General features: G+C 37.2%; 1 protein-coding gene across 1 annotated transcript in view; it reads right to left on the bottom strand.

Moving 5' to 3' along the window:
• LOC106867455 (uncharacterized) overlaps positions 1-27,405 on the bottom strand; it is a 52,638-nt gene that overhangs the window by 23,100 nt on the left and 2,133 nt on the right. The window contains exons 3-12 of the mRNA XM_014912334.3: positions 22,603-22,709; positions 20,901-21,023; positions 19,003-19,113; positions 15,267-15,349; positions 12,449-12,519; positions 9,669-9,765; positions 6,556-6,638; positions 3,910-4,042; positions 3,438-3,517; positions 1,367-1,547 (exon numbers count right to left, since the gene is read on the bottom strand). Coding sequence (XP_014767820.1) covers positions 1,367-1,547; positions 3,438-3,517; positions 3,910-4,042; positions 6,556-6,638; positions 9,669-9,765; positions 12,449-12,519; positions 15,267-15,349; positions 19,003-19,113; positions 20,901-21,023; positions 22,603-22,709 — 1,069 coding nt within the window. The remainder of the gene's footprint in view (positions 1-1,366; positions 1,548-3,437; positions 3,518-3,909; positions 4,043-6,555; positions 6,639-9,668; positions 9,766-12,448; positions 12,520-15,266; positions 15,350-19,002; positions 19,114-20,900; positions 21,024-22,602; positions 22,710-27,405) is intronic.

Here is a 27,405-nt window from a genome sequence, read left to right as displayed (position 1 = left end):
AAGACTATGTGGTTGAGAAATTTGTTAACTGCACAGCGACACTTGTGCCATTAAGAAGCTTGCTTCTGTTATGGGAGAATCCTGAACACCCCAACATGACTGAAGATGGACTAACTGGTTACAATAAGAACAGAATGTTGCTGATGGAGTTAATTTGATGTGTGTTGGTTTAACAGTCGGTAGTTAAACAGTGAATATTGAGTGTCGTACCTACAATCGAATAATACAGAGTGCATTCAGTGTTAACATATATGTCTGCGATAGGTTATTTTCAGATAACCACAACCAACTATTTGTGTAATAGCATTTTAAACCAGTTGTGTATACCCATGTCTTAACATTTTTGGTGAGGAGATTATTCGAAGCTCATGCTGGACCAATTTTTGCTTGAACACGGAAGGTTTACTAGCTTTGGTAATTGAATTACAGAAACAACAACAGCAACAGCAGTTGTTGGAATTTCAGATGCAACAGCAACTGTTAGTACAACTGATATAAAAGAAAACAGAAAATACATCTAGTTCACCCCTGACACTGTTGCAAACAAAGCAGAGGAGTGTAGTACCTTCTCTGCTTACTTTAGAAGGTCTAAGGAAATTTTTAGAGAAGAATGCCGTGATTGGTATGATGAGAAAAAACTTGACTTTTGTTGAGAAAGTTGGCAGAAACCGAGCATGAAAAATATTGCAATTATATATTACCAAACAAACTGGGTGAAGTCTGTTTTGAAGAAACAGCGAATATTCTACCAAAGATTTTCAGTGAGAAAAGTCCTTTATTTAGCGTTAATCAATGATGATGATGATGATGATGAATTTAGTACACAGCACAATGATGTACCAAACAGATGTAACGGTAGTTCATGGTGGCTGTGTGGTAAGAAGCTTGTCTATGATGATCGTACACTGCCATGAAAGTAATGATTATTACACACATGCACTACCGACTGAGACAAAAAAAAAAAAAAAAAAAAAAAATTAGCCCCTTGTGGGCAATGAAGAAATAAGAAGCTTGCTTCCTAACCACATGGTTCCAGGTTCAGTCCCACTGCATGGCACCTTGGGCAAGTGTCTTCTACTACAGCCTCAGGCCAACCAAAGCATTGTGAGTGGATTTGGTAGACGGAAACTGAAAGAAGCCCATCGTATATATAGGTATATGTATGTATTTGCATGTCTGTGTTTGTCCCTACCTCCCATCACTTGACAACCGATGTTGGTGTGCTTACATCCCCAAAACTCAGCAGTTTGGCAGACAGAATAAGTACCAGGCTTACAAAGAATAACATCTGAGGCTGATTTTTCAACTAAAAGGTGGTGCTCCAGCATGGCTGCAGTCAAAACAAAAGAATAAAAGAAATACTTACAACTGATACTTGATATATTATATTCAACAGAAGGTTTTAAAGAGACAAATGCACTGAAGGTTGCATTTATGTTTGGTACTGAGACCACAAAGCAGTTTATTTTCACTGTTTCTTTTATGTCAGCCTCCACAATACTTGTTCTTTTTAGTTGTAATAATTTATAAAATGGTCCATTGTTAACCTAAGGAAAAAAATGAGAATCTTTAAATGAAAAATATTTTGTAAACTGAAATGTAACACAGATATAAAATAATACATGAAGTTTGTATTGGTGTTGGAGATAAATCCCAGGGTGATTTGAATGTAAAACTCATTTTATTCTTATACCAATTTCTGCTCAATTCCTAGATCAACATCATCATCATTTAATGTCCGTTTTCTATGCTGGCATGGGTTGGATGGTTTGTTAGGAGCTGGACAGCTGAAGAGCTAAGTTTTGGCATGGCTTCTATGGTCAGATACCCTTCCTAATGCCAACCACTTTACAGAGTATGATAGGTACTTTTTACATGCTACCAACGTGGGTTCGTTTACGTAGCACTGGCATGAGTGAATTTACATTGCACTGGCACCTGCAAGAGAAAGAATACTCAGCTGGGAGGGGGGGAGCATGACTATAACACACATGTCTGTATGTATGGATGGCCACAATTTTACTAAGCTTGACATGTCTTCTCAGGTACAGCCAATCACCACAAGTCCTGTTCCTTGTCATAAGCCAGGAAAAACACACAGCAACTCAGAGAAAAGTTTCACATACTGAGATACTACAATTTATTGATACAAATTTCCAATTAAAAAGTCATCTGAATTAAAATCTTCAGTCAAAATTTCATGATAATTTATGTTCCAAACATTAATTTCATAATGACAAAGTTATTTAAAACCTTCTTTGTTATTTTCAACAGTAATTGAAACAAAGTGTATTTCACTAGAAATATTCTTTTATTCGTTTCAGTCAATTGACTGCGTCCATGCTGGAGCACTGCCTTTAGTCGAGCAAATCGACCCCAGGACATTCTTTGTAAGCCTAGTACTTATTCTATCAGTCTCTCTTGCTGAACTGTTAGATGACGGGGACATAAACAAACCAGCATCAATTGTCGAGTGATGTTGGGTGGACAAACACAAACACACCGAAGCTTTGTGATTGAATTTGGTAGGGGGAAGTTACTGCTGTGTGTGTGTATATGTCTGTGTATGTGCTTGTGCCTCTCTCCCAGTGAGTGAGAAAGGGAATATGACAGGCTTCTTTCAGTTTTCGTCTACCAAATCCACTCATAAGGCTTTGGTCGGCCCGAGGCTATAGTAGAAGACACTTGCCCAAGGTGCCACGCAGTGGGACTGAACCTGGAACCGTGTGGTTGGTAAGCAAGCTACTTACCACACAGCCACTCCTGTGCCTATGAGAAAGATTCGACCCTTGCGCCATAGCTCTCGACTTCTGGCACGGACGACAAGATTTGGCATTGGGCTTCTCCCGGTTCACTCGTCGTTACATAGGGAATCCTGGTTGGTTTCTTTTCCTCCGCTTAGCGATATGCTTAAGTTTGGCAGGTAGTCTCGCCTGAGTTGAGGGCAGCGTGTGAGAGTGTGCTACATTCATGAGCTGGCAACTGCTGCTGCCGCCACAGCTCCATTGGCTGGTACGAACACTCGCAATGAGATCCACAGAGTGAATGCCGACCGATGGCAGCGGCCATGGAAGGGAGGCAACAAGAGCGGTGTTGGGTGGGCAGGAAGGAAGGAAAAGCGAGGATGCGTATGAGACCAGCGAGCAAGTGGCAGATAAGAACAGACCGGGCGTCTGTCTGCTTCGTTTGTAGTCATCGTTGTCCACACGCATGCAGCCTTGCTGTTCCTCTACTACTGATGCTGCGGATGTCGGACTCTGTTACGTGTTGGCCACATGCTTCGCGGCAGGTGGTATGGTCGTTGCAGCGTTTTGCAATGATGGTCTGGCATGGCGGGTAACAAAAAAGTTAATACATTTCTTTTATATCTCTTATAATTTTATTAGAGCAAAATTAATAAAGAACTTGAGAGATAATCTGTGTCAATGGCTTCTAACCTTAAAAATTCTTTCATCAAGTTCCCAAACATTGTCAGAAATTTCCTTTTGAATTCCACTGCTATCATTAAATGTGTTGTCTGTAAAATATAAAGTATAATGAAAATTAAGTAGAATACATACAACCAAGCCTATAGTATGTTGAGAAAACAAAAACAGTCATAAATCTCAGATAATGAAATGAACTTAATGCGAAGAAAAAAATAACTAAAAATTTTATTATTTAATAAGTCAACAAAATTTTGTGGGGAGGGGCATCTATCTTTTAAAATACATATCATTGTAGAACAAATTTTTAACTTAGAGGTTCAGCAAAAGGGACTGGTAGAATAAGTATCAGGCTGGGGTCATGTCATTTGACTAAAATTCTTCAAAGGCCCCAGCATAGCTGATGTATAATGACGGAAACAAAAGAAAAGATAACTTTTCTTTCAACTGCTACTTCAAAACAGTATTTGCTTTATCAACTTACTTGCCACAGATGGAACTGGAAAACATTTTGAGACTGCTGCAATGCTTTGAGAGCAATCTACTGTCACCACATTACATTGGATAATAGAGTTCATAATATCTTCAATAATAAGAGTTGTGTAACTTAAATACACCTAAATAAAGGAAGAGTGAAATAAATAGAGTAAAATATATAACAAAGAAAATACTGTATTGGAGAAAATACTTGAAAAACTTCCTAAAATTGAAATTCTAGGTCCATATCAAACAAAGGATATTGGAATAATTTAATCAGAATGAATATAGAGATCACAGATTCAAATGGTTAGCACTCTCAAATATAGATAAATCAGACGCCATCAAATACCTTACCAAAACATCGACACTAATTGCCTTAACTTCTTTGGTGATGAGAAGAGATAGGAGTCTTTGTCAAATCTGCCTACTTACAGGCCTCATTCATTTTTCATCTCCAGGCTTCTCTAAGGAACAGAGACCATGCTTGTAGAAAAAGACAGAGAAATAAGACAGCATGTCTGTGAGTCACAGGCTAGAATATGTCTGTTTGAGGTTTTGTGCCAATCAGACAATTGGCATTCCTCTGGATGTGCTCTGAAAATGTATGAGTGAGTAGCAACAGCTCCATCCAGATGTGAAAACAACATTCCATTGTGTGCTTCACCTGAAATTCGTAGAATATTAGTAATTGCATGGGAATGAAGTATTTTCTAGCCTTGAAAAGAAGGGATTGTCTTGAAGTTCTAGCTATGTTAAGGATTGTGTTTTCACCAGAAGAGATCCTGTGTAATAGTAAGGCCTAACGATAAGAGCAACTGTGAGGGCTCTAGCTGTATAGTGTTTAAGTGGGGTTGTTACAATGTTTACTTGATATGTAAAGGGCTTTTACTCTCTTATTACCGAGACGATGACACTTTTGAAGTCTCCGTTCATGGAATCATTGAGGCTCTGGGATGTAGTCTCAAGGTTGCATGTGGATGATGCATGGTTGCAAGTGAGGTCCAAAATATAGTTGGGCATATCGAATATGGAACTAAAAAGAGCTCTGTCAACATATGGTTTGATAGTACCTTCTGATAGGAAGCTAGTGATCCAGGAAATAAGAGATGAATGGAATCAATAGGAGGCATTTTTGTGATGAGATCTGTTTGCCAGGCATGGTTGAAAGCTTTGCTGATATTAAAAGGTGATGAGATTACTTTGATCAAATTTCTTGAAGTTAAGAACCAGCTGGTGGGTGACATAAAATCCAGCTCTCTTCAGAAACAATAGTGGTAACTATGAGAGAGAGAGAGAGAGAGAGAGAGAGAGAGAGAGAGAATTGAAAGACTGAAGACTTTGGTGCATATTGGGACGAACTGTAGAGTGCAATATTTGAAGGCAATGGAAAGGACATTGTTAGAAATAAGTGTTGTTGATTTGAAGTGATCACAGGTATTTGTGTACTTGAGAGGTGTACAAGGTGGTGAACTTCATGAGGTGGGAGGGGAGATAGACATGGAGTAGCTCAACCAATTATATGCAGCATGGAGTTGGATGCAAAGCAAATAACAAAGGTGGATGCTTTCTCCATAGAGGTACTACTCACAGAGCCATTGTTGTTGATAAATGGAAGAGGATTCTGCAAAGTGGTAGAGGTCCTTTTGACAAGAGACCAGACGGATTGGATACAGTTTGGGAGGCAACAAAACTTGCGAGATGTGTAAGACATGGAGAACATTTCTTATGGTTTGGATAGAAGATAAGGATTGAAAAGATTGTGTTGTAAAGATGAAAAGGATGTGGTGTTTGTATGTGAATAAGGAGTGATGATTGAGATACAGGATTGGAATGCAGTGAGTTTAGTCCTGGTTTTTGGCATCATAAAGAAGTATGAAAGTGTGATGTTACATGGACAGGTCATAGTAATCTTCTGCTAGAAGCCTTATGTAAATGTTTACAACAGAACAAACTGCTGTAAAGGCAACCCTGGTGGTATTACACAAGGTGGTGGTATAACAGGCAATATGTTTCTACCATAAATGAAGAAAGGAAACCAATACATTAAAACAATATTAGAAGAATAAAGTGTCTAAAAGAGTGATATAGCTTTTGCAACAGCAGATGATGATGATGGTAAAATACAGGATTACAAAGTGTGTAATGTGGTAATGGTAACAATGGAGATGCAATGTATAAGTAGTCGCCAGTCACTTATGATGTCAGTGCAATGATGTTGCTATCATATTGTATGAGAAAAGAATATTAAATGGAATTTTTTTTCTTTGAACCAACCAATGTCCAGAGAGTAATCAATGTAAAATGAACTTTTGTTGCATTTTTATAAAAAGAGTAAGACTACGTTGAGTATGTAAAGGAGTATTTATACAATCTACCAAAATTAGAATGTATGTCACTCGGCTATATTAGGCCTGAACAGAATCTATACACTTAAAACTGCAATAATTCAATTGCTGATCCCATCTGCTTATTAATTAGGGCTTTAAGATGAAATAAGCTTCTCAACAAATTAAGGTTTCAAGCACACAATAGTTTGTCATAAGCCATGTCACATAACAAAATATTTTTTATGCCCAAAACAAAATCTCAAAAATTCTAATTCCCCCAACACTTAACTCATTTGATAATGCAAAAAAAAAAAAAAAATTACCTGAAATGATAGAGTTTTCACTTTAAGGGTTGAAGGATGAAAATTTAGAAATACTTGATTTTGTTGAAAACGTGTTGGATATCCTGGAATGAAAAATCAAGAAAATCTTTAATATGAAGAATAGTAATAGAAGATATGAAGGACAAAATAAGCTTCCTACTAAGATAACAAGTATAAAGGGAGTGAAAATTAAAAGGAGCAGAACCCTTACACACAAAATTCAACTGTTATAAAGACTCTAATCAATACACCCAGCAGCCCTTCTTTTACCATGTGCTATCATCATAACTTCTGCTTTTATACACAGACTTTTAACCTGCCATAATATTTCCTAAACCTTCCTCTCTTTCAAATTATGTTAAACATCTTTGTAATTATTTGGTCAGAAACTCATTTACCTCCAACCATACCCAGCCTGGAACCTTCAAATGCTTCAAGTCATACCTGTAGTTTTACTAGCCAAAAACACTAGCTGAAAATCCCATCTTTTCATCATCATCATCATTTAACAACTGTAGTCCGTGCTGGCATGGGTTGGACGGTTTGACTGGGCTGGCATGAAGGAAGGCTACACCAGACTCCAATCTGATTTGGCATGGTTTTCTACCAGTACAGGTGCCAATTTGCATGACACCACCATCTACCATGACTGCGATTTTGGTTGGCTTGATGGGTCTTCTCAAGCACAACATAATGCCAGAGGTCTTGGTCATTGCTTCCGTGAGGTCCAACAATCGAAAGGAACTCAGCCACTTTACCTCTGTGAAGCCCAAGGCTCGAAAGGAACTCATCCACCTTGCCTCCATGAGGCCCAAGGCTTGAAAGGGACTCAGCCACTTTGCCTCCATGAGGCAAGACGTTCAAAGGTTGATTTTTTTCTTTACGTGCCACCAGTATGGGTGCACTTGGCTTGACAGGTTCTCTTAAGTAGAGCACATCGCCAAAGATTTCAGTCACTAGTCATTGCCTCTGTGAGGTTCAAAGTTCAAAGTTTATGCTTCACAGTCTCATCCCATGTCTTCCTGGGTCTACCTCTACCACAGGTCCCCTCCAATTAAAGATCAGCACTTCTTTACACAGCTGTCCTCGTCCAAACACATCACATGACCATACCAGTGCAATCATCTCTCATGCACACCACATCTGATTCCTCTTATGCCTAACTTTGCTCTCAAGATATTTACACTGTGCTGAACATGCACACTGACATTGCCCATCCAGTGAAGCATACTAGCTTCATTGCTTTCAAGCCTACACATTTCCTTGACTGTCATAGCCCATGTTTCACTGTCATGCAGCATAGCTGTTTGCACACAGGCATCAAACAATCTGCCTTTCACGCTGAGAGAGAGGCCCTTTGTTGCCAGGAGGGGTAGGAGCTCTCTAAACTTTGTCCAGCCTAATCTTATTTTCACAGCCATGCCCTCGGAGCATCCACCTCCATTACTAACTTGATCACCTAAATAACAGAAGCTGTCTACTACCTCTAGCTTGCCCCCCGCTTCCAGCAGTGGATGGAGTCTATTTTCTGCACATTTTCAGCATTTATTGTACTTGTGCACCTTCCATATACAAAAGCTATTTTCCCTGTTAACCTTCCTCTGATGTTGCTGCACCTTTTTACCAAAGCTTACACTGGATGCATCTTATGAAGTTTTTACCAATGCCTTTTCTACAGATCGTGCAGGGCCATGTACCTGAAGGGATTTGTGATTTGTCTGCATTCCTACTTACTAAGACTTTGGTTTTTACTAGGTTAACTCTAAGGCCCTTTGATTCTCGACCTTGCTTCCATATCTGGAACTTCTCTAGTTCAGGTAGTGATTCAGCTATAAGAGCAAGGTCATCAACATAGAGGAGCCCTCAGGGGCAGCCTGCCTCAAATTCCTCTGTTTGAATTCTTCTTTTGTTACTGACAAATTCCTCTGTTCTTGGACCAAACTCACTACATTGTTTCCATGCTCTGCAAGGTGCAAAACAACATGCTAGTTATGTGATTATTACTCAAAACATCTTAATGTGTCTAATATCAAGGGTTTTCCTCAGAATATCAATTAGCCTGGTCACACTTCAGAGTATCTTTTGCTCTCTGAAAATCATTTTCTGAGATTTCAATGTCCACAACTCTTCTTGGGTCTCTATATCCTTCTAACAGCAATACTCCTGATGCAAAAACTAAATCTTACCTTTCTGACTGGTGTACAACAGTTATTGGTATTCTTGATCATAGACACATCTAAAACATAATTGGTCTCTTTCTTACATCCAAACCCAGCCTTTACCAAACTACTATTGTTTCCTACACATCAAAATGTCTGAGCAATGAATAACCAAAGTCAGTTACGACACATTCACATACACTTAAATCTTATGCTACTTTAAGTAAGGTGACAGGGTGAGTTGATAATTTGTTATATAGGTGACTGACTAAAGAAGAGACGAGGGAAGTTGTACTGAAAGCATAGAGACCAGATTGAAAATGTTCAGGGTGCTACTACCTCTAGTGACAAGAGAATTTTCTTTCTAAGAAGTTAGAGTATTGAGTGGTGAAGAACTCAGTGTGTGTGTACATAAAATATGATTGGTATATGAGACATAAAATGAAGATCATTATCTTCATTGATGGTTAATAGATAAAGTTTCTATTAGAAAAGAAAGGAGTTCAATAGTTGCTACCACTGTTGGCAACGAAAGACTTCATTCCTCATAGATTAATATCGGTCATTTATAAATAGTGTTAAGTTGCAATGGTAACAAAAATGATTCAGAACTTCAAAAGCTGAACTTATGGACATTTAAATGTGACATGTTCAGAGAAGATGTACATATGTAAAAAGTGTTAGGTGCTTGATGAAAATGTGCATTGTGCTGAGAGTAGAAAATGCCCAGAGCAGAGAAGACTAAGGAAAACATGGAAGGTGGTAGTGAAAACAGATATTGGGATGTTGGGCCTCATCGATGAAATGAGTGGGTGGTAATATGCTGGACATATGCTTGGGGAAGATAGATATCAAATCAATGAAGATAATGATGATACTATAATCAGACAGTCTGACAATAGTTAAATAACTGTTTTATTTCATTAATATTTTAGAAAATATATTGATCATTACCCCTTGATGTTGAAAGAAGATACTGGTTTCCTTCACTACTGTTAGCTTCACAGTAAACTTGCACTGGAGAACCAAGTTCTTTAACTGTGTATGAAATCTGTTGAGTTAAAAAAAAACATCTAAATATAAATTATATTGGGAATAACTCACACCATTAAAAAAACCCATCTTAATTACAATAATGATACTATGATTTTTAGTTTTTTACACAGATTTTCTACAGTTTTTTTTAAGGTGTTGACATAAATCGAAGCTTCCATGATCCTCACCCGAATAAGTGGATGGATGGTATGTGTCTAAGTCCTGTCTAGGTTTATAAGAATCTGAGAAGACACCAATCCATTTAGTGTCCATTTTCCCATGCAAGCATGAATTGAATAAGAATTTGAGGTAGTATTTTGTAACTGGATGTCTTTCCTGTCATCAAGTCTTACCTCTTTTCCTGGGCTACAGTGGAAGACTCTCACCCAAGGTGTCAGAAGTGAGACTGAATCTGAAACCTTGTTGTATATAAGCCATACTTCTGTCTAATGCATTTTATATATTACAAGTAATAAGAGCTTCTTTTTTTTTGTTAGACTCATAATGACTTGGAACATTTAGTGGAACCCTTTATGCATATTATCTAAGCAACATAAGTAGATTGTGAGAGTATTTCTAAGAGCCAACAACATCACCCATTGGTCCACCCCCAAGTAGCATACCATTGTTTGGTTCAAGATTGCTTCTTCATCCAGCAGGTGTCAATATCAACTAACCACTCTCTGATGGCCATATTTCTGTCTACCACTAATGACTCCTTATCTAGTAAAAGAGCTTGCTTTCTGAATCGTGAAAAGGCATATAACTGCATGCCATGAGACATACAGTGAAGTATGGGATTGATGGGCATCTTCTAGTTGCTTGAAGTCCTTGTACAAACGCCCAAGCATTTGTGTTCTGGTAAAAGCTTCTAAGTTGAAACCCTTTCAACGTGGGTCTCTCTCTAGGGTGCATAGTCATCTCTATTTCATAACTTTTATGAACTAGATTGACATGCACGGTGGGAATAGGATCAGTCAACTCATATTTGCGATGGAAAGCAAAAGGCCGAACTGGATGCAAGAATTGTTGAGAATTAGTGCAATAATATGCCAACTTCAGTGCTCAATCATCAAAATGGGAGGTATGTGAAGAGCTAAACCCACAATCTTCAATTTGTTTTTTCTGCTTACCCTAAACTCTGGTTTTGGATTTTAGTTAGTGACTGAAAGAGTATCATTGCTAATAAAAGCAGCTAAAATGGTATTCCTTCAAAGGGTCACTATTGGAGTAATGTTATTTGATGGGATGAGTAAAGCAGAGATTTGGGACTTATTCCAGGTCAAGCCACTACATCTCTACATTGAGAGATCTTAGTTCTGGTTTAGTGGACATGCAGTTAAAATGTTAGGCATCCTGGGGAAAGACTCATGGGACAGATTTTTATGGGCAAAGCCAAACAATAAGACATCTTACAAGTATACCACAAGAGAATAGTTGAATCATAACCACAGCCTTTGTTGGTCTCACTTGGAGGACCAGCCAGAGCATTTGCAGAGGGTTGCTTCTGATAGGATCATCCTGCTTTCATGACGCTGACAGGAATAAGGAGGAATGAAGATGGGAATGAATTGGTCTAGATTTACAAGAATCTGAAAAGACACATCAATCCATTGCAGGAACATTACACCTCACAAGATACAGGTTCACATCCCAACTACTACTGTTGTTGGAAGCAGATGTTAAGAAGCCCACTGATATATCAACTATCCATGTTATCAGACAAAATATGAAACTACAAACTAATACTATAGGATCTATTTCAAGTACAATGGTCAATTCTCCATAAACAATAATTAAATTGCTCCTGTATTGAGGGTAAAACTAAAGAACTCTAGAGATATATGGTGTGACTAAAGCAGGACCAAAACACTAGTTGAGTTTCTTAACATTTGGCATCTTAAAAAAAATTTTTTCACCATAAACATGTGGTACAGGTGTAAGAGTGGCTGTGTGGTAAGTAGCTTGCTTACGAACCACATGGTTCCGGGTTCAGTCCCACTGCATGGCACCTTGGGCAAGTGTCTTCTACTATAGCCTCGGGCCAACCAAAGCCTTGTGAGTGGATTTGATAGACGGAAACTGAAAGAAGCCCGTCATATATATATGTAAATGTGTCTGTATATATATATGTTTGTGTGTCTGTGTTTTCCCCCCAGCATCACTTGACAACCGATGCTGGTGTGTTTACATCCCCGTAACTTAGCGGTTCGGCCAAGAGACCGATAGAATAAGTACTAGGCTTACACAGAATAAGTCCTGGAGTCGATTTGCTCGACTAAAGGCGGTGCTCCAGCATGGCCACAGTCAACTGACTGAAACAAGTAAAGAGTAAAGAGCTAAATTTAAATCTATTTTAACTGAAAAAAAAAACTGTGAGACTTGTATATAAATTCAAATTACTATCTCACTCATGGATTTTATTTTATTAAGTTAAATGGTAAAACTAAATGAAAATATAACTATTCAATATAATGTCTGGCTAAATTTTTAGAAACTTTTGAAAAGTAGACAAGTTTATACGTTCCAGGTTTAATAAACATGGTGCTGGAACACTGACCAAGTTTAACTTCACAACCAGTTACTCTGAGCAAGAAACACACAGACACACACAAATTTATTTAAAAAAGAAATATATAATTCAATCATAAAAATACTTATTAAATCTTAAATTACCATTTATTGTAAGAAATACTTACTTCAAATGACTTGGAATTGTTAGGGACAGTCAAATTTTCTAACATTATCTGCATGGTATTCCAATCTGAAACTATTCAATGTAAACATAATTCTTATAAGAAGCCTGAAATCTTAAATCAATAGAATTAAACTATTTTGTCGGAGGATGATGCAACAAATGATGGATACACACGCAAAGCCTCTCAACCCAATAAGATGCCTTCAACAAATTTAGATACCAACTTTTTTAAATACTGTGCTGGACAATAGGAAATTTCAGTCCATTTATGAAGAGGCATTATATAATACTAGCAGATATACCTGGCGTTGCTAAGGATTTAAATGGCATAGTCTGTATATATAGTACAGTTAAGTTGAAACATGTGATATGGGGAAGTGCAGCACTTGACGACAAAACATTTGTGGAGTAAATGAAGGGCTAATTCGACTAAGCAACATGTCATGCGTCTCTTTGGAAGATTCCAGGCCTTAACCTTGTCATGGAAAAGTGGGTGGTGGGTATGTGATTTCTGAATGCACCAAAAACCTCTCAGTGGATATACTTTGTGTGGCTGTTGGCGCTGCTCTACCATGCTGAATAGTCAGCAGACATAAGAACGACATCCATGTGATAAATTAAGCCTGTGGGCGTGCTCAACAACACTACATGAGAGAAATCTACATGAAAGAAATGTGGTGGAGGAGTGGCTAAAGCTGTTAATGCAGCATTCCTGGTCAGGTGAATGCTACACTGCTCATCACTTTCTATTGCTCTTGCACCATTTTTTAATTGTCTAGTTGAAGTCTCATGTGGTGATTCATTTGTTCTCCTTCTTTCCTACTTCTCTGCTACCGCTGTTTTTCGACCAATTGAGGATCTCTTCTTTGGAGACATTACGTCAAGAAATATGATGTAATAAACTAAGGTGACAATAGTATGTTAATAATGAAATGTCAAAAGAAAAGGTAAATAATATAGATATCTTAGCAAATTTTAAGAAATATATACAATGAACTGAGATATTAATTGATATCAATGGATAAGTTTTATATAGTAACATGTGTAAGCGAATTGTGCTGGCTGTGAAGGAGACAATTTCTGAGTTACCTCCTTTGTCCACAATAATCGTTTGTAACCTAGGAAAAGGTGTTTTCTTACTCCCATAGGCCCCATTATGCATTATGTGAAAAAATTTAAGTATCTAAAACCATTTCTGGAACATACATAATGTATGTTCCCAGTTTGGAGAAAATCAGTTGTTAACTTCAGAAGTTATGCAGGTTTACACACACAGTCTGAGTTTTATATATATAGACAATGAGCAGAAGAATTCTTATGGCATTTCAGTTGAAAAGAAAACAACATAAGATCTCAAGGATCTCTGACAAAAAGACTTGTCACAACTCTTTAAATGAGTTTTTTGAGAGACTATAAAATGGTAAAAATAGCAATTATTTCAAAACAGTTATTTTTCATATGTAGTCCAGGTAAGAAGGTTGAAAAATAGAATTGGTGTTGGTTTTACATTCAATTTCCCAAAAAGAATTTGCAACAGCAGTTTTCTACAAATTTCAACTTTAAATTCACAACATTAAGTTAGTTGATTTATTCTGTTTAAACTTCAACTGGATTTTATACAACTTGATATAACTAGGGTCAACAGTAATAAATGTGAAACCCAAGTTATTGTAACACCACTACTAGAGAAGTCTTCTTTGTAAGTTAGTGTCTTCTGTATTAGATGTCAGCTTGAGGTTCTCTAAACAAAAGCATGTGAAATGAATCAAGTGGATGTTTTTGTGAATGCCAGCACTAAACAGTTTTTTCCCCCCTATTTGTGCTTGGTGGAGCCTTTTCTACTCCATAAAAACGTAAGCTTCTTGAGGTAAACTTAAACATATCAGCAATGAACTGGAACTTCTATCACACCTGAGTTACTCATCTAGGTGAGCTGCCTTTAAACAACTTTATAAACAGTTACACTGTCCAACATGAGAAACAAGAAGGTCAAGCTGAGAATCTTAGGCTAACACAGGATGTAATTTGGCTCAATTGAAATAAACGGAAAGTGGTTTGACCTTTGAGGAGCAGGAAGTTGAGAGGAATTTTTTTTTTGTTTTTGTTACTATTCTCAAAGAAGATAAAACATGCCTTGATTTAAGCCTTGCTTAACAATGAGACTAATGTTTACTTTGAGATTCAGGTTTGTAGGATAAACATTATCCTAAAATCCATCAATAAATATTATTTCATAAAAATACAATTATTATTCAAAGAAATAACACTATCAACCCATTCCATGAAAATAACTTAAAATCTCATTTGCTACATATCTTGGGGTTCTTATCCAGAAACAGCACAGCTTAAAAGTTGACCAAAACTACATTATGAGGAATTACTTAGTCTTAAACAGTTTATAACAAATGTAAACAAAAGTCTAACACACCTGGATTTAGTGGTGGTGGTCCCTTTTGGGACGAGCATATTACTTGAATAGTTTAATATGGATTTAAATTATAGGAAGTATGTTATTGAAAAAGATTGATCAGCTTGGATCAATGACACACTTAAGAATAGGATATCAAAATACTTATATTACACATTTGAATTTTTGACCACTTATACTCCATTATTATTTAAAAGAATCCACAACTTGAAATCAAAACAATCAAAAACTGATCTCAATCCGACACAACATCACTGAACAGTTATTCAGTCAACCAATAAAAAAACCCCTGAAGTAGTTATTACATTGTAGAAACAGTAGAATAGCTTGATATTATTTAATACGTTTTTTTAAAAATTTTTTTAAATAAATAACTTCTGAATTTTCTTACCATTCTGTTCTTGTTGACAAACTACTTGTTCAGAAACCACTTCTTGTTGACAAACCACAGTTACTGAAGAAATAGTTGATTCACTGAAAATAGACAAAGCATAAACTACATTGGAATGAACTATCCTAACTTTTTGAATAATAACAACAACGGTAACCACATAACTATAGTAACGCCGTGCGCATGCGTAGTCTCACGCACGCGTGGAATTCAACATCCAAGCTTTCCCGCTTTATTCTGTCTCTTTCTTGACTGGCCAGCGATTGAGCAAGGACGTGTCTAGCTGTCTCTCTCCATCTTTCGAACTCACGCTAGACAGCTCACATCAACATACCAACAACCATGTTCTCACAAACAGAAGGCGTCTCAACAACCAAGAGTAAAGCTGTATATTTTCCACCATAAATAAATATTGTTTGTGTTAATAGTTTGGAGTTCTGCATTCCGTTCAATTTTAATTTAATATAGGAAAGCAGGTGTACATCTAATGATGTATAACCCACTTTCCTATATAACCATTGGCATTTTTTAGATTGATACAAACATAATGCAGTATATTTTCAAAATTTTCAGGCATGACTAAAACAATACAAAGATCTTTGATAATTTAGTTGTAAAATTTCTGAGCTTTAAGTGATGTTAAAAAAACAGAAAGCAAGAAAAAAGTAAAAAGATTTAAGTATTGCTGATTTGTATTGAATCTGCTCTGCAAATATTGAACGAGGGAAAGAATGACTTCAGCTGAGTCAATGTGAGGAGTTGTAATGTTGCTTATAAAAATCTCCACTGGTGGCAGTTGTCATCAATCCCATATTGGATGAAAGCATCAGTATACTGAAATCGCTTGATGTTGCTAGTTGAGAGTGGTCTCGTATTTGTTGAAGATGCCTTATTAACAGCTATGAAGGTTGAGAGGGGGGGGGGAGAGAAAGCCCAAACTATGTATGGGGGTTAATTAAGTATGATTTATTATCTTTATATATAATATTTAGACATAACAGAATAAGACAGCAGGTTTCAGGAATATGGTGATGAAGATGGTCTTATCAGGTTTTTAAAAATCTATTTTCCTATAAGGATATGGACAGATTAGCAATAGAGCAGCTGTTCACCTACTTTAGTTTTTAATACTTTCAACACATAGAGACTTTTACTGGATCAGATGACTTTTGAATTAATTCACATTTCATCATCATCATCATTTAACGTCCACTTTCCCTGCTGGCATGGGTTGTTAGATGGTTTGACTGGAACTGTAAGCAAGAGAGCTGCATCAGGTTTCAGTCTGATTTGGCATGGTTTCTATAATTGGATGCCCTTCCTAATGCCAACCACTCCAAGAATGTAAAGGATAGTTTTTATGTACCACTTACATGACACCGGTAATGGCTATGACTAAGATTTTCATGGATACCATTTACATGACATTGGCAATGACCACGACTATGGTTTCACTTGACTCGATGAGTCTTCTCAAGCACTGCATATTGCCAAGGTCTTGGTCATCTCTCATCACCTCCATAAGGTTCAACATTCAAAGATAAGGCTTCACCACCTTGTCCCTCACCTCCATGAGGCCCAACATTCAAAGATCATGCTACCAGCAACAGCCATGGTTACAACTTCACAGGTACCATTTACATGACACCAGCAAGTCTTCTCAAGCACAGCATATTGTCAAAGGTCTCAGTCACTAGTCATTGCACTGTGATGCTCAATATTTAAAGATCGTACTTTCACCACCTCGTCCCATATCTTCCTGGGTCTACCGCTTCCATAGGTTACCTCCAGTTAGAGATCAGCACTTCTTTACACAGCTGTTCTCATCCATATGCATCACATGACCACACCAGTGCAGTTGTCTCTCTTGTACACCACATCTAATGATTTTTATGCTCAAGTTTCCTCTCAAGACACTTATGCTCTGTTGCTCATGCACATTGACATTACACATCTAGTGAAACATGCTAGCTTTATTTCTTTTCAACATTCACATGTCTTGTGGTAACAGCCCACATTACACTGCTGTGGAAAATGGTTGATTCCACACAAGCAACATACAGTCTGCCTTTCATTTTGCAGGAGAAGCCCTTTAAATACCGAAGTATTTTATTTGTTAAATGTTAACATCTTTCACACACATTTGTCACATCATTTAGTGCCCATCTTCCATGCTGGAGTGGATTTAATGCAGGACCAGTTTAGGCACTTGCCTCCATATATGAAAATAGTGTATGATGAATTTAGTGTTCAGGTAGGTGTCCACTTAGGATCTGTCCTCAGTCCCTTCCTATTCATCATCATCCTCCTCTAAGCCATAACAGAGGAATTTCAGATTGGAAACCCATGGGAACTACTATATGCTGAGGATCTTGCATACTCTGTAACAGAATTAGAAAAACTCCAGGTGTAGAAACAGAACCTGGAATCAAAGGGTCTTAAAGTAACCAAGGTTTTTGTAAGCAGAAAATTAGACAGGACCCTTCATCCTTTCAGTAAATGGTCCTGCTCAATATGTAGGAAGGGTAAAGGCAGAATTTCTATTTGGTGTACTTAGTGCAAGCTATGGACACATGAGAAATGCAGTGGAATAGTAGGAAGGTTAACAGAGGAAGCAGAGTTTGTATGTGAAAGATGAACAGGAGTTTCAAAGACCACTGATACACAGGAAACTAATTTACTCAAAAGCCCTGATGACTCTCTGGAAGTTGTAAATAATTTTTGCTACCTAGATGACCTAATTAGCAGTGGAGGAGGATGTACAGAAAGTGTGATTGCTAGAATAAGAGAAGGGCAGAGAATGTTTAGAGAGCTTTTACTTCTATTGGCAACCAAAATTTCTTTCTCTGAGTGAAGGGACGATTGTATAATGCATATATATGAACTGTGATACTGCATGGTAGTGAGATGTGTACCTCAATGCGGAAGAGATGCAAAAGCTGATATGCTGGATGTGTGATGTTAGTGTGCTTGTGCAACAGAGCATTTAGAGAGAAGTCTGGCAAAAGAGGAATTAGATGCAGTGTGCCAGAGATGATACTGCATTGGTATGGTCACATGATGGATGAAGACAGTTATATTTAGAAGTGCCAATCACTGAAAGTGGAGAGAAGTTGTGGAAGAAGGAGACCCAGAAAGGCATGGAACAAAGTACTGAAGGCTGATTTTTAAATGCTGAGCTTTACAAAGGAAATGACAGAGGACTGAGATATGTGGCACATTGCTATACCTACAAAGGCAGGTAACATAGTCTGAGATTGTGTTACCCAATGACTTACAAAAATACATGGGAAAGAAAAAAATTATTATTTCTAAAATAAACCTCAGAGTAAGAGGTGTCATCAACTTAATGGAACAAATAATTAGTTTTGTAATCAATTTTTGCCTTCTCAGACTTATTCCTAAAAACAACAGGATGAAAGGATGTGAGCAAGCAGTTAAGAGATGCTGAGAAATATCAGTAAAATGGAAAACAAAATAAGCATTTGAATCTTACACATACTGACAGCAGTTGACTATTTTCATTACAAAGATTGAATGTCTGACAATACTATCGTTTAACTCTACATCTACACATCATCAATGAACACAAGTTAAAACTGAACATCAAACATACTGACCTGAGGCTGTGGGAAGGAGCAGAAGTCAGCAAAGATACCCTTCAGTTTCAGGGTGAGGATTAAAGATAAATAACTAAATAAGTTTCTTTTTTTGAAAATGAACTATCATTGTTTACCTGAACATGGCACTAATAACACCAGTTATATTTCTGGATTGGTTTCTTAAAGGAATAATGATGCTAGAGTTGCAAATATTTACAACTGGTGACTTCTTAATAACCAGCAACCTACAAATAAAATTAAAAAGAACATAAATGAACATTTTCTCATGTGTGTGTGTGTGTGTGTGTATAATTTAATGTAAACAATATAAAGAAACAAGCTACTAATATTTTCTTGCTTTGGATACATGGGGCTAGGCAGGTTTCATGTTCCTAGCTCTGCCTCCTGCCAAGTAGGTCTCCTTCCCCTATTCCTACCCATGCAACTTTTGTTTCTTTCAATCTGACCCTTCCATTTGCCAAATATCCTCTCTTCTCCTTTAGATGTGACTACAACTTGTAAATCTTCTCGTCCACAGCTCTTTTACTTGTTGCCAAATCCAGCCTGCATCATTTTCCTTTTTTTTTTTAGTATTCCCATTGCAACACATTTCTCTCTTCATCCAAAAAACTACCAGACCCACTATCCATTGTTATTCATCACCTCATTTACTCTGTTAAAAATGTAATTTATTGCATTAAATGTTGAGTCTGGAGCTCAATAAATATTGAAGAATCTTCTCAAAGATTAACTAATTTAGAGAACCATTTCCGAGTGTCTAATGGAACTTCCCGTTTCCAGGTCACTCCCAGTACTATCTTGCTTTTGGAAGTTTCCAACAAGCAAATGGTTTACTTTTTGCTTAGGGACATCCACAACAAAGTGTCAGTAGCTGATTGGTTTCCTTTATTTCATACCTCCCCCACACTGATAAATGTCCACACATAGACACTGGACTAGCTCCCGTGCAGGTGGCATGTAAAAAACACCTTTTTGAGAGTGGCCATTGCCAGTACTGTGTGACTGGCCCTCATGCCGGTGGTATGTAAAAGCACCCACTACACTCTCGGAGTGGTTGGCATTAGGAAGGGCATCCAGCTGTAGTAACTCTGCCAGATCAGATTGGAGCCTGGTGCAGCCTTCTGGCTTGCCAGTCCTCAGTCAAATCGTCCAACCAATGCCAGCATGGAAAGCAGACGTTAAACGATGATGATGATGATGATACATCATACATCTGTAGTAACGCCTTGTCTCATGCGCATGCGTAGTCATCAATATCCAAGTTTGGTGCCCTTATTCATTCTCTTTTCTCGCCGGCCAGCGAAGAGGTCAGACACACAAGCAGTCTGTCTCCAACATTCCAACTCTGGAGCTAGACAAATAACCACTCAACATCAATGACGGTGTCTCAGCAACCAAAGGGCGAAGTGCTGCCTATTTCCTCTGTAAATAAATATTGTTGTGTTGATGGTTCAGAATCTGCGTTACGTTGTTTCTTCAGAATTTAATGTACGGAAGCGGTGTACACCTAATGGTGTATAACCACTTTCCTATACATCTCTCCAAGCCCAACATAATATCTTGCCAATACAAATAAATATTTTTATCATAACAATCTACATTCCTATTCATCTATTATGCCAATTATTTGTACTCCACTCACCCTCTCAAACTGTTCTTTCAATGCATCATCTATATTCACTTACCACTCATAATACACTGTTAGAAACAAACCTAACTTACTCCATTTCTATTCCTCAACTGCTTTTTATGCTAGATGCTTAATACACTTATATCTTTCTGCAACAAATTTTTCTCTTTTCTATCTTTACAAAGAACAAACTGTCTGAAATACCACTCTCTTCCCTTTCTTCACAGCAAAATTAATTTATTTCGTTTCTGTAGACTGTTTGTTTTTGGTTCCATATATAAATATTCATAAACACAACACCCCCACCCCCACTTCTGTTAGCATTAAAAGTGGATATAAAACAATTTATCATCATCTAAATTTAAAAGCAATAAAGAATACCTGGGTTTGCTGAGAGATGTATCATTTAAGAACTGCGGATTAAGGCTTAAATTCCTTGATGCACCAATAGGATCAGATGTACCGAAGCATTGAACATTAACAGGCCGACCAGGACGTAGAAATCTACAAATATATTTTTTAAATATTTTCATAAAAGAGTAACTGCATTGATATATGACAACAGAAGCAACATTTCTAGATATAAACCATACTATTCACAACAATTTAGTCAAGGTTTTACATTAAAACTGATTTGTATCTTTTGCAAAATGGGTTTCTATTTTTAGTAATATTTTGTCAAACTAAATCCTTTTCTTGCAAAATATATATTACTCAAGTTTATTTTCTGTATTTTCAATAACATTTTGGATATGAAAGAAACTTATCAATGAGAAGTGAAGGCATCTTTATTGAATGCACCTTTATTCAAAATAGCATATTGTTTAGAAAAGAAAAACATTAAAAGATCTGCTCAAGTACATCCCCAACATCTCCATTACTCCACACTCAGGAGTTGATTAACAAAATATCAATGTTATTCTTTCTCTCATTTTTTGTTTTTTTAATTTTAATTAACCTTCAACTCTGCTTGCACAAAGTATTGTATCGAGGGTTCTATAGGGAAAAAAACAAAGTACCACATGAAAAAGGAGTTGATATGTTTACCATAATATCTACAAGTTTTTATAGACATATTTATTTTGTTTAGGCTGTCAAAAAAGAACCAGCTTAAAAACATAATTAACAGGTTAAAAGAAAGGATAATCTGAGACTGAATATGCTTTTTAAGTTAATAAACTGGATTTTGGCACCTTTTCTCTCTAGGTACAAAACAGCCATACAGAGCTGTTCTGTAATTATTGCAGGTCAACTAAAAAGCACAAGAGAATGAATATTTTATCTTTTGAAGTAAACTATAAAGAACAGATTTAAAACATGAGGCTGTAAAAGGAGAAAAGAAATTAGAAAAAACTTTAAAGTTTGTGTAACAATGCTTTCTTAAATTCCCAGTGTTCCAAGACTGTAATTTGTCTGCATCAACAAAATTTTTGCAGATATTTATTTACAATTCTTGTCTATTTTCTAAGATCAATTAATATTAGATAAATGACTTTTTGAGAAAAAAAATATTCACAGGCAACCATAGTCCAACCAGTGAATTCTATTCACATAATTTGAATTGTGTATTTTTGGAGTTAATATTTTGTTTTTCTTTCAAGTATACTGAAATCAATATCATCATCATTTAACGTCAGCTTTCCATGCTAGCATGGGTTGGCCAATTTGACTGAGGACTGGCGAACCAGATGGCTGCACCAGGCTCCAATCTGATCTGGCAGAGTTTCTACAGCTGGATGCCCTTCCTAATGCCAACCACTCAGAGTGTAGTGGGTGCTTTTACGTGTCACCGGCACGAGGTCCAGTCAGGTGGTACTGGCAATGGTTGAGTACAGGAAAAGCATCCAGCCATAAAACTCCTACCTCCATTTCCTTCCATCTAAGACATGCTGGCATGGGAAAACATGTTAAATGAAACAAAAGTTTAGTTATTAGAAAATTCTGTTAATATATTAATTTTGTTTTTTATTTGAAATGCTAAATATTAGATACATCTTTAAATATAGATCAATATTTTCAACTACTAAAAATTATATACAAGTACATTTAAATTTTGTATTTTTAGAAGGAAAACACCACTTACTCTACTGAGACATAGCCTTCTGTGATAGGAGGGATCAAGTATAAAGGTGAGAACTGAACCAAACTAAACCCATTGGTGCTTGGATCTTGTTGACAGTAAACAGTTACCTGCAAGAGAATGATAGAACTGAAATCTAATGAATTTTAAAATATATCTTAATTTTGGTTGTTTCATTAGCATAATGAAAATGAAAAAAATTAAGCTGCTATATTAATATTTGATGAAATCATCATCATCATCGTTTAACGTCCGCTTTCCATGCTAGCATGGGTTGGACGATTTGACTGAGAACTGGTGAAACCGGACGGCTACACCAGGCTCCAATCTGATTTGGCAGTTTCTACAGCTGGATGCCCTTCCTAACGCCAACCACTCAAAGAGTGTAGTGGGTGCTTTTACGTGTCACCCACACGAAAACGGCCACGCTCGAAATGGTGTCTTTTACGTGCCACCCGCACAAGAGCCAGTCCAGGGGCACTGGCAACGATCTCGCTCGAAAACCCTACAAGGCCAGTCAGGCAGTATATATATATATATATATATATATGTCTGTACGTATTGTCGTCATCGTTTAACGTCCACTTTCCATGCTAGCATGGGTTGGACAATTTGACTGAGGACTGGTGAAACCGGACAGCTACACCAGGCTCCAATCTGATTTGGCAGAGTTTCTACAGCTGGATGCCCTTCCTAACACCAACCACTCTGTAAAATATACTTGTTTACTGGGTTTAGTTACTGGAGCCAAGCTGGAGAACTGGCTTTTCAGAGTTTTAGCTGATCACAACTCCAGCTGTCTATTTAAGGCTCTATATGGCCATGGTGCAGCCACACTTGGAATTTGCATCACCAGTCTGGAACCCCTATCTTGCTCAGAACATTGACCTCCTGGAAACTGTTCAGAGACGGGCAACCAAGCAAATACCCTCCATCAGGCATCTACCATACTCTGAAAGCCTTGCTTCCCTTCCCTGGGCATTGATACATTAAAGCTCTGACATCTGGCAACTGATTTGGTAAACAGAATTATTAACCATTGTGCCAACAACAACCTTCAACACCTTTTTGAATTCCATGTATCTAATACACGCAAGCATGCCTACAAAGTCAGAAAACAGTATAACTCCCATGACTTTCAGGAACATTTTTCACACCCAGAGATGCTGAAGAATGTAACAAATTACCTGCCTCAGTTGTAAGCTGCTGAGACATTGCAGCCAATTACACCTGATACCCCTCCTCCATGTATATGCACACCTGTATATCATGACTCATACATTGTTCACTTTCCTGACTTTTGTACATAATTCTATGTATTATACATGCACTCTTAATAATTAGTGCACCTGAGCACTATACACAATTTCATTATTATTATTTCATATTAGCAATGAAAGTAGCATTAACGTCGAGAGATAATATTTATCCCGACTTAAATGTGGATATTTTGTTAGAACAAATCTTACTGTTGATGCTTGACTGCTAGAAACAGCAGTGAGTCATCTTTGTGCCAGTGATATATAGAAAATCAGTGTCAGAACAGGTGCCGGTATTGCGATTAGCCAGTGAGAGAGTTAAATATCTATTAGTGACAGGGGCAGTATTAATGACGATAGGTAATATTCATCCCCACTTAAACATGGATGTTCTGTTAGATAACATGAGCGCCCATCATTGACGAAACCAAACGAAGGTCAAAATCGTGATCTAGCGGTTTTGGTGCTAGAGATGGCAGGGATTAATCTCCCTGCTAGCGACATAAACAAGTGTGCATTTTGCACCAAAAACCAATACGAGAGTTTCTCATATCTATCTCAGTAAAGTTTGTTAAGTGGGGATAAATAGCGTTAACCAAGTTACCAGTCTGTTTTTAGCAAATGACTGAGTTATCCAAATGCTGCTGTTCTTGGTGGAGAAGGGCTATAGACCAAAGAGATTCTCAGGAAGCTTTAGCCCATTCAGCAAATGCTTTGACAGTATATGAATTGCCTTCTGATCATTATAGAACTTGAATCAGGTATTCTCAAGCACCATACTTGAGACAGTTGACACAACTAACTCCACTTATCTAGTTGCAAGGTATTGTTGTTCCTCAGGTTTTAGATCTACTTGATGAAGATCCTCAGAATATTTCTTTCTCTTGGTCATGGATGATTGGGCCTCATGCTGACAACTTGGACAGAAACTGGCAAGCCTGAGGACTGCACCAAGCACTGCAGTCCTACAATTGGCATGGTTCCTACAATCAGATGCTCTTCCTACGGCCAACCACTTTACAGAGTGGACTGAGTGATTTTTATGTGGCACCAACAGTGAGATCAGCAGGAACCTTGCAAGACAAAACCTCTCAACTGAGGAGAGAATAGTATTGAAAGAAGTGACCTTGTGCCAGATGATTAGAGGTCCAAGTATGGCAGAGGGACAGAAACAGGTGTCTTGCTGTAGAGAAGATACATGGTTGCAGCAGTTGGAGAAAAAGAGAAAGAAAAGAGGAAGATGCATTGGAGAAGGTCATGGATGAAGGCAGAATGTTCTTAGGAAGATGAGTTGTGGCAGAAAGATTCATCAGGGACATTGTGTGCAGGTTAATTCACAAGAGTGCTAAAGGATAATGGAGATAGAGCAGAGAAGAGGCTTAAACATAAACATGCCTTTAGGGCCTTCTCAAACACAGCAAGTCATCAATCATTTCAGTCCTTTGTCATTGCTGTGAGGTTCAACATCTGAAAGTCATTTTTCACCACTTTGTCCCATGTCTTCCTGGGTCCCCCTCTTCTACAGGTTCTATCAACATTTAGCAGTTAACACTTCTTTGTGTAGCTGTCCCCGCCCACATGACCACACTAGCCCAGTCTTCTCTCTTGAACACTACATCTGATGCCTCTTCAGCTCAATCTTTCCCTCAGCAACTCTATGATCAAAGGCATTCCTGCCATGACCATCCCATCTTTTTCTTGAATGTAAGGAACCCTGGACCACATTATCTGAAGCACTTTTTTTGTAGAGAGGTATGATCTGAAGGACATTTGGTGGTTATATCAAGCGGGTTGAGCAACCATGCAGAGCGTTTTTATTTTTTGTATGAATAGTAAAATTCAACAAAAAGTTTTTGTAAAATTTTAGAAAAGTTTTTGAAACCAAAAATGAAAAAGTTACACAATAAAGAGAGAGACAAATGACTGTTTTATTCAATTGTTTATGAGTACAAATTATGAACAGAGCAGTCTTAACAGCATTATAGCCCCTCCCCCCACACTCCAAGCAATGCCCTGTACACACAACCACTGCATGATTAATATTGAACCCTGCAGACTGGTAGACAAAAAAAAAAAAAAATCCATAATATTTTTAGAAGTAAATTCTCCACTTTCTCACCCAATAATTTCTACCGCCTCTATCAACAATATTTATGTAAAATAAACTTTAATGCCATCACCACACACAATGACAGAAATACCATTTTTTGTTATCTCATCAGATATTCTCTAGAAAATAGACCCAGCACTGATTTTTGTTACATTTCATATCCGGGACGTCAGAGTCGAAGGAGTAATGGGCATATATGCCATGTTTCAGCGGGTTTTGCCCCTTCATCAGCATGCATTTAATCCTTTAACCATCCTAGAACACATTGCTTAATAAAAGTTGTATATAATGGTGTGGAAGGCAAAGATCATGGACTGCACCCCCTTTGCGTTTTTTTTTTTTTTTTTTAACAGGAACACACAAAATCAAGGGTGGAGATTCCGAATCTGCATTTCAAAATTTAAATCCTGCCTTCACTCCACCACCAATAAATTTCTTAAATTTTCACTTTTTAAAAGTTTTTTGGGGCAAAATATGTAGTAAAATACGGAGATTATGATTCTGAAAAAGAAAATTCTGTAAAAATTTCAAATTAAAAAAAAATAAATAAAAACTCCCTCCCCTCCATCCTGTGACAAGAAGTGAAATTAAAGTGTTTTCTTTACTATTGTTTCATGACGAACATAAACCAACATGTGGTTGAGGGTCTTTTGGAATTACGAGAGGTATGTAAAAATTTTTTGCACACACACAACAAAGTGACATTAAAAGAATTTTTTTTCTCTTTTGGTAATTAGTGTTTAGAAAGGTGATCCTTGGTTTGGCTGTTGTTTCTAGCTTGTCAGATTTCTGGTTGGGGCGGATTTAAATTTTGAAATTTTTTCTTCTTTAGTAATTCATATTAAAATTTTGAAAACGAGTTTCTAACAGGTCAGGTTTTTTGTTTAGATACTTTTTGCGTCTGCTATTTTATAATTCTATGCATGCATGAAATATTAGTAGTGAAAACACTTTAATTTCACTTCTTTTCATAGGGCAGAGCAAAGGGGGTATTCATTTTATTTATTTTTGAAAAATTGAAATTTTACAAATTTGGGGGTTTTTTTCAGAATCATAATTTCTGTATTTTTCTATGTATTTCGCCCCCAAATCTTTTTTGAAAAGTGAAAATTTAAGAAATTGAGGGGTGGTATTAAAATTTTGAAACACGGATCTTTTTTTTGCCAATTTGGAATCTCCGCCCTCAATATAGTGTGAACATGTAAAAATAAAACAGTCAATATAAAGATTCTCACCCTGGAACAAAAAAAAAAAAACTATAAAATAACCAGCCTGGTGGGGTGGAAAACGAATATGAAAAATGAATAAAAATGCACGCTGACGACCGGGGGGTGGGGGCTTTCGGAAAATTCACAAGATCCGATTTTTCCGTCATAAATTCGGGTACAATGGATATATATTGATTTTTTTAAGGGAATCCTACGTTTTTATTATGGA

Source organism: Octopus bimaculoides, chromosome 6 (assembly GCF_046866305.1).
Source record: "Octopus bimaculoides isolate indiv1 chromosome 6, ASM4686630v1, whole genome shotgun sequence".
NCBI lineage: Eukaryota > Metazoa > Mollusca > Cephalopoda > Octopoda > Octopodidae > Octopus > Octopus bimaculoides.
This window is presented reverse-complemented; position numbering and strand designations above follow the sequence as displayed.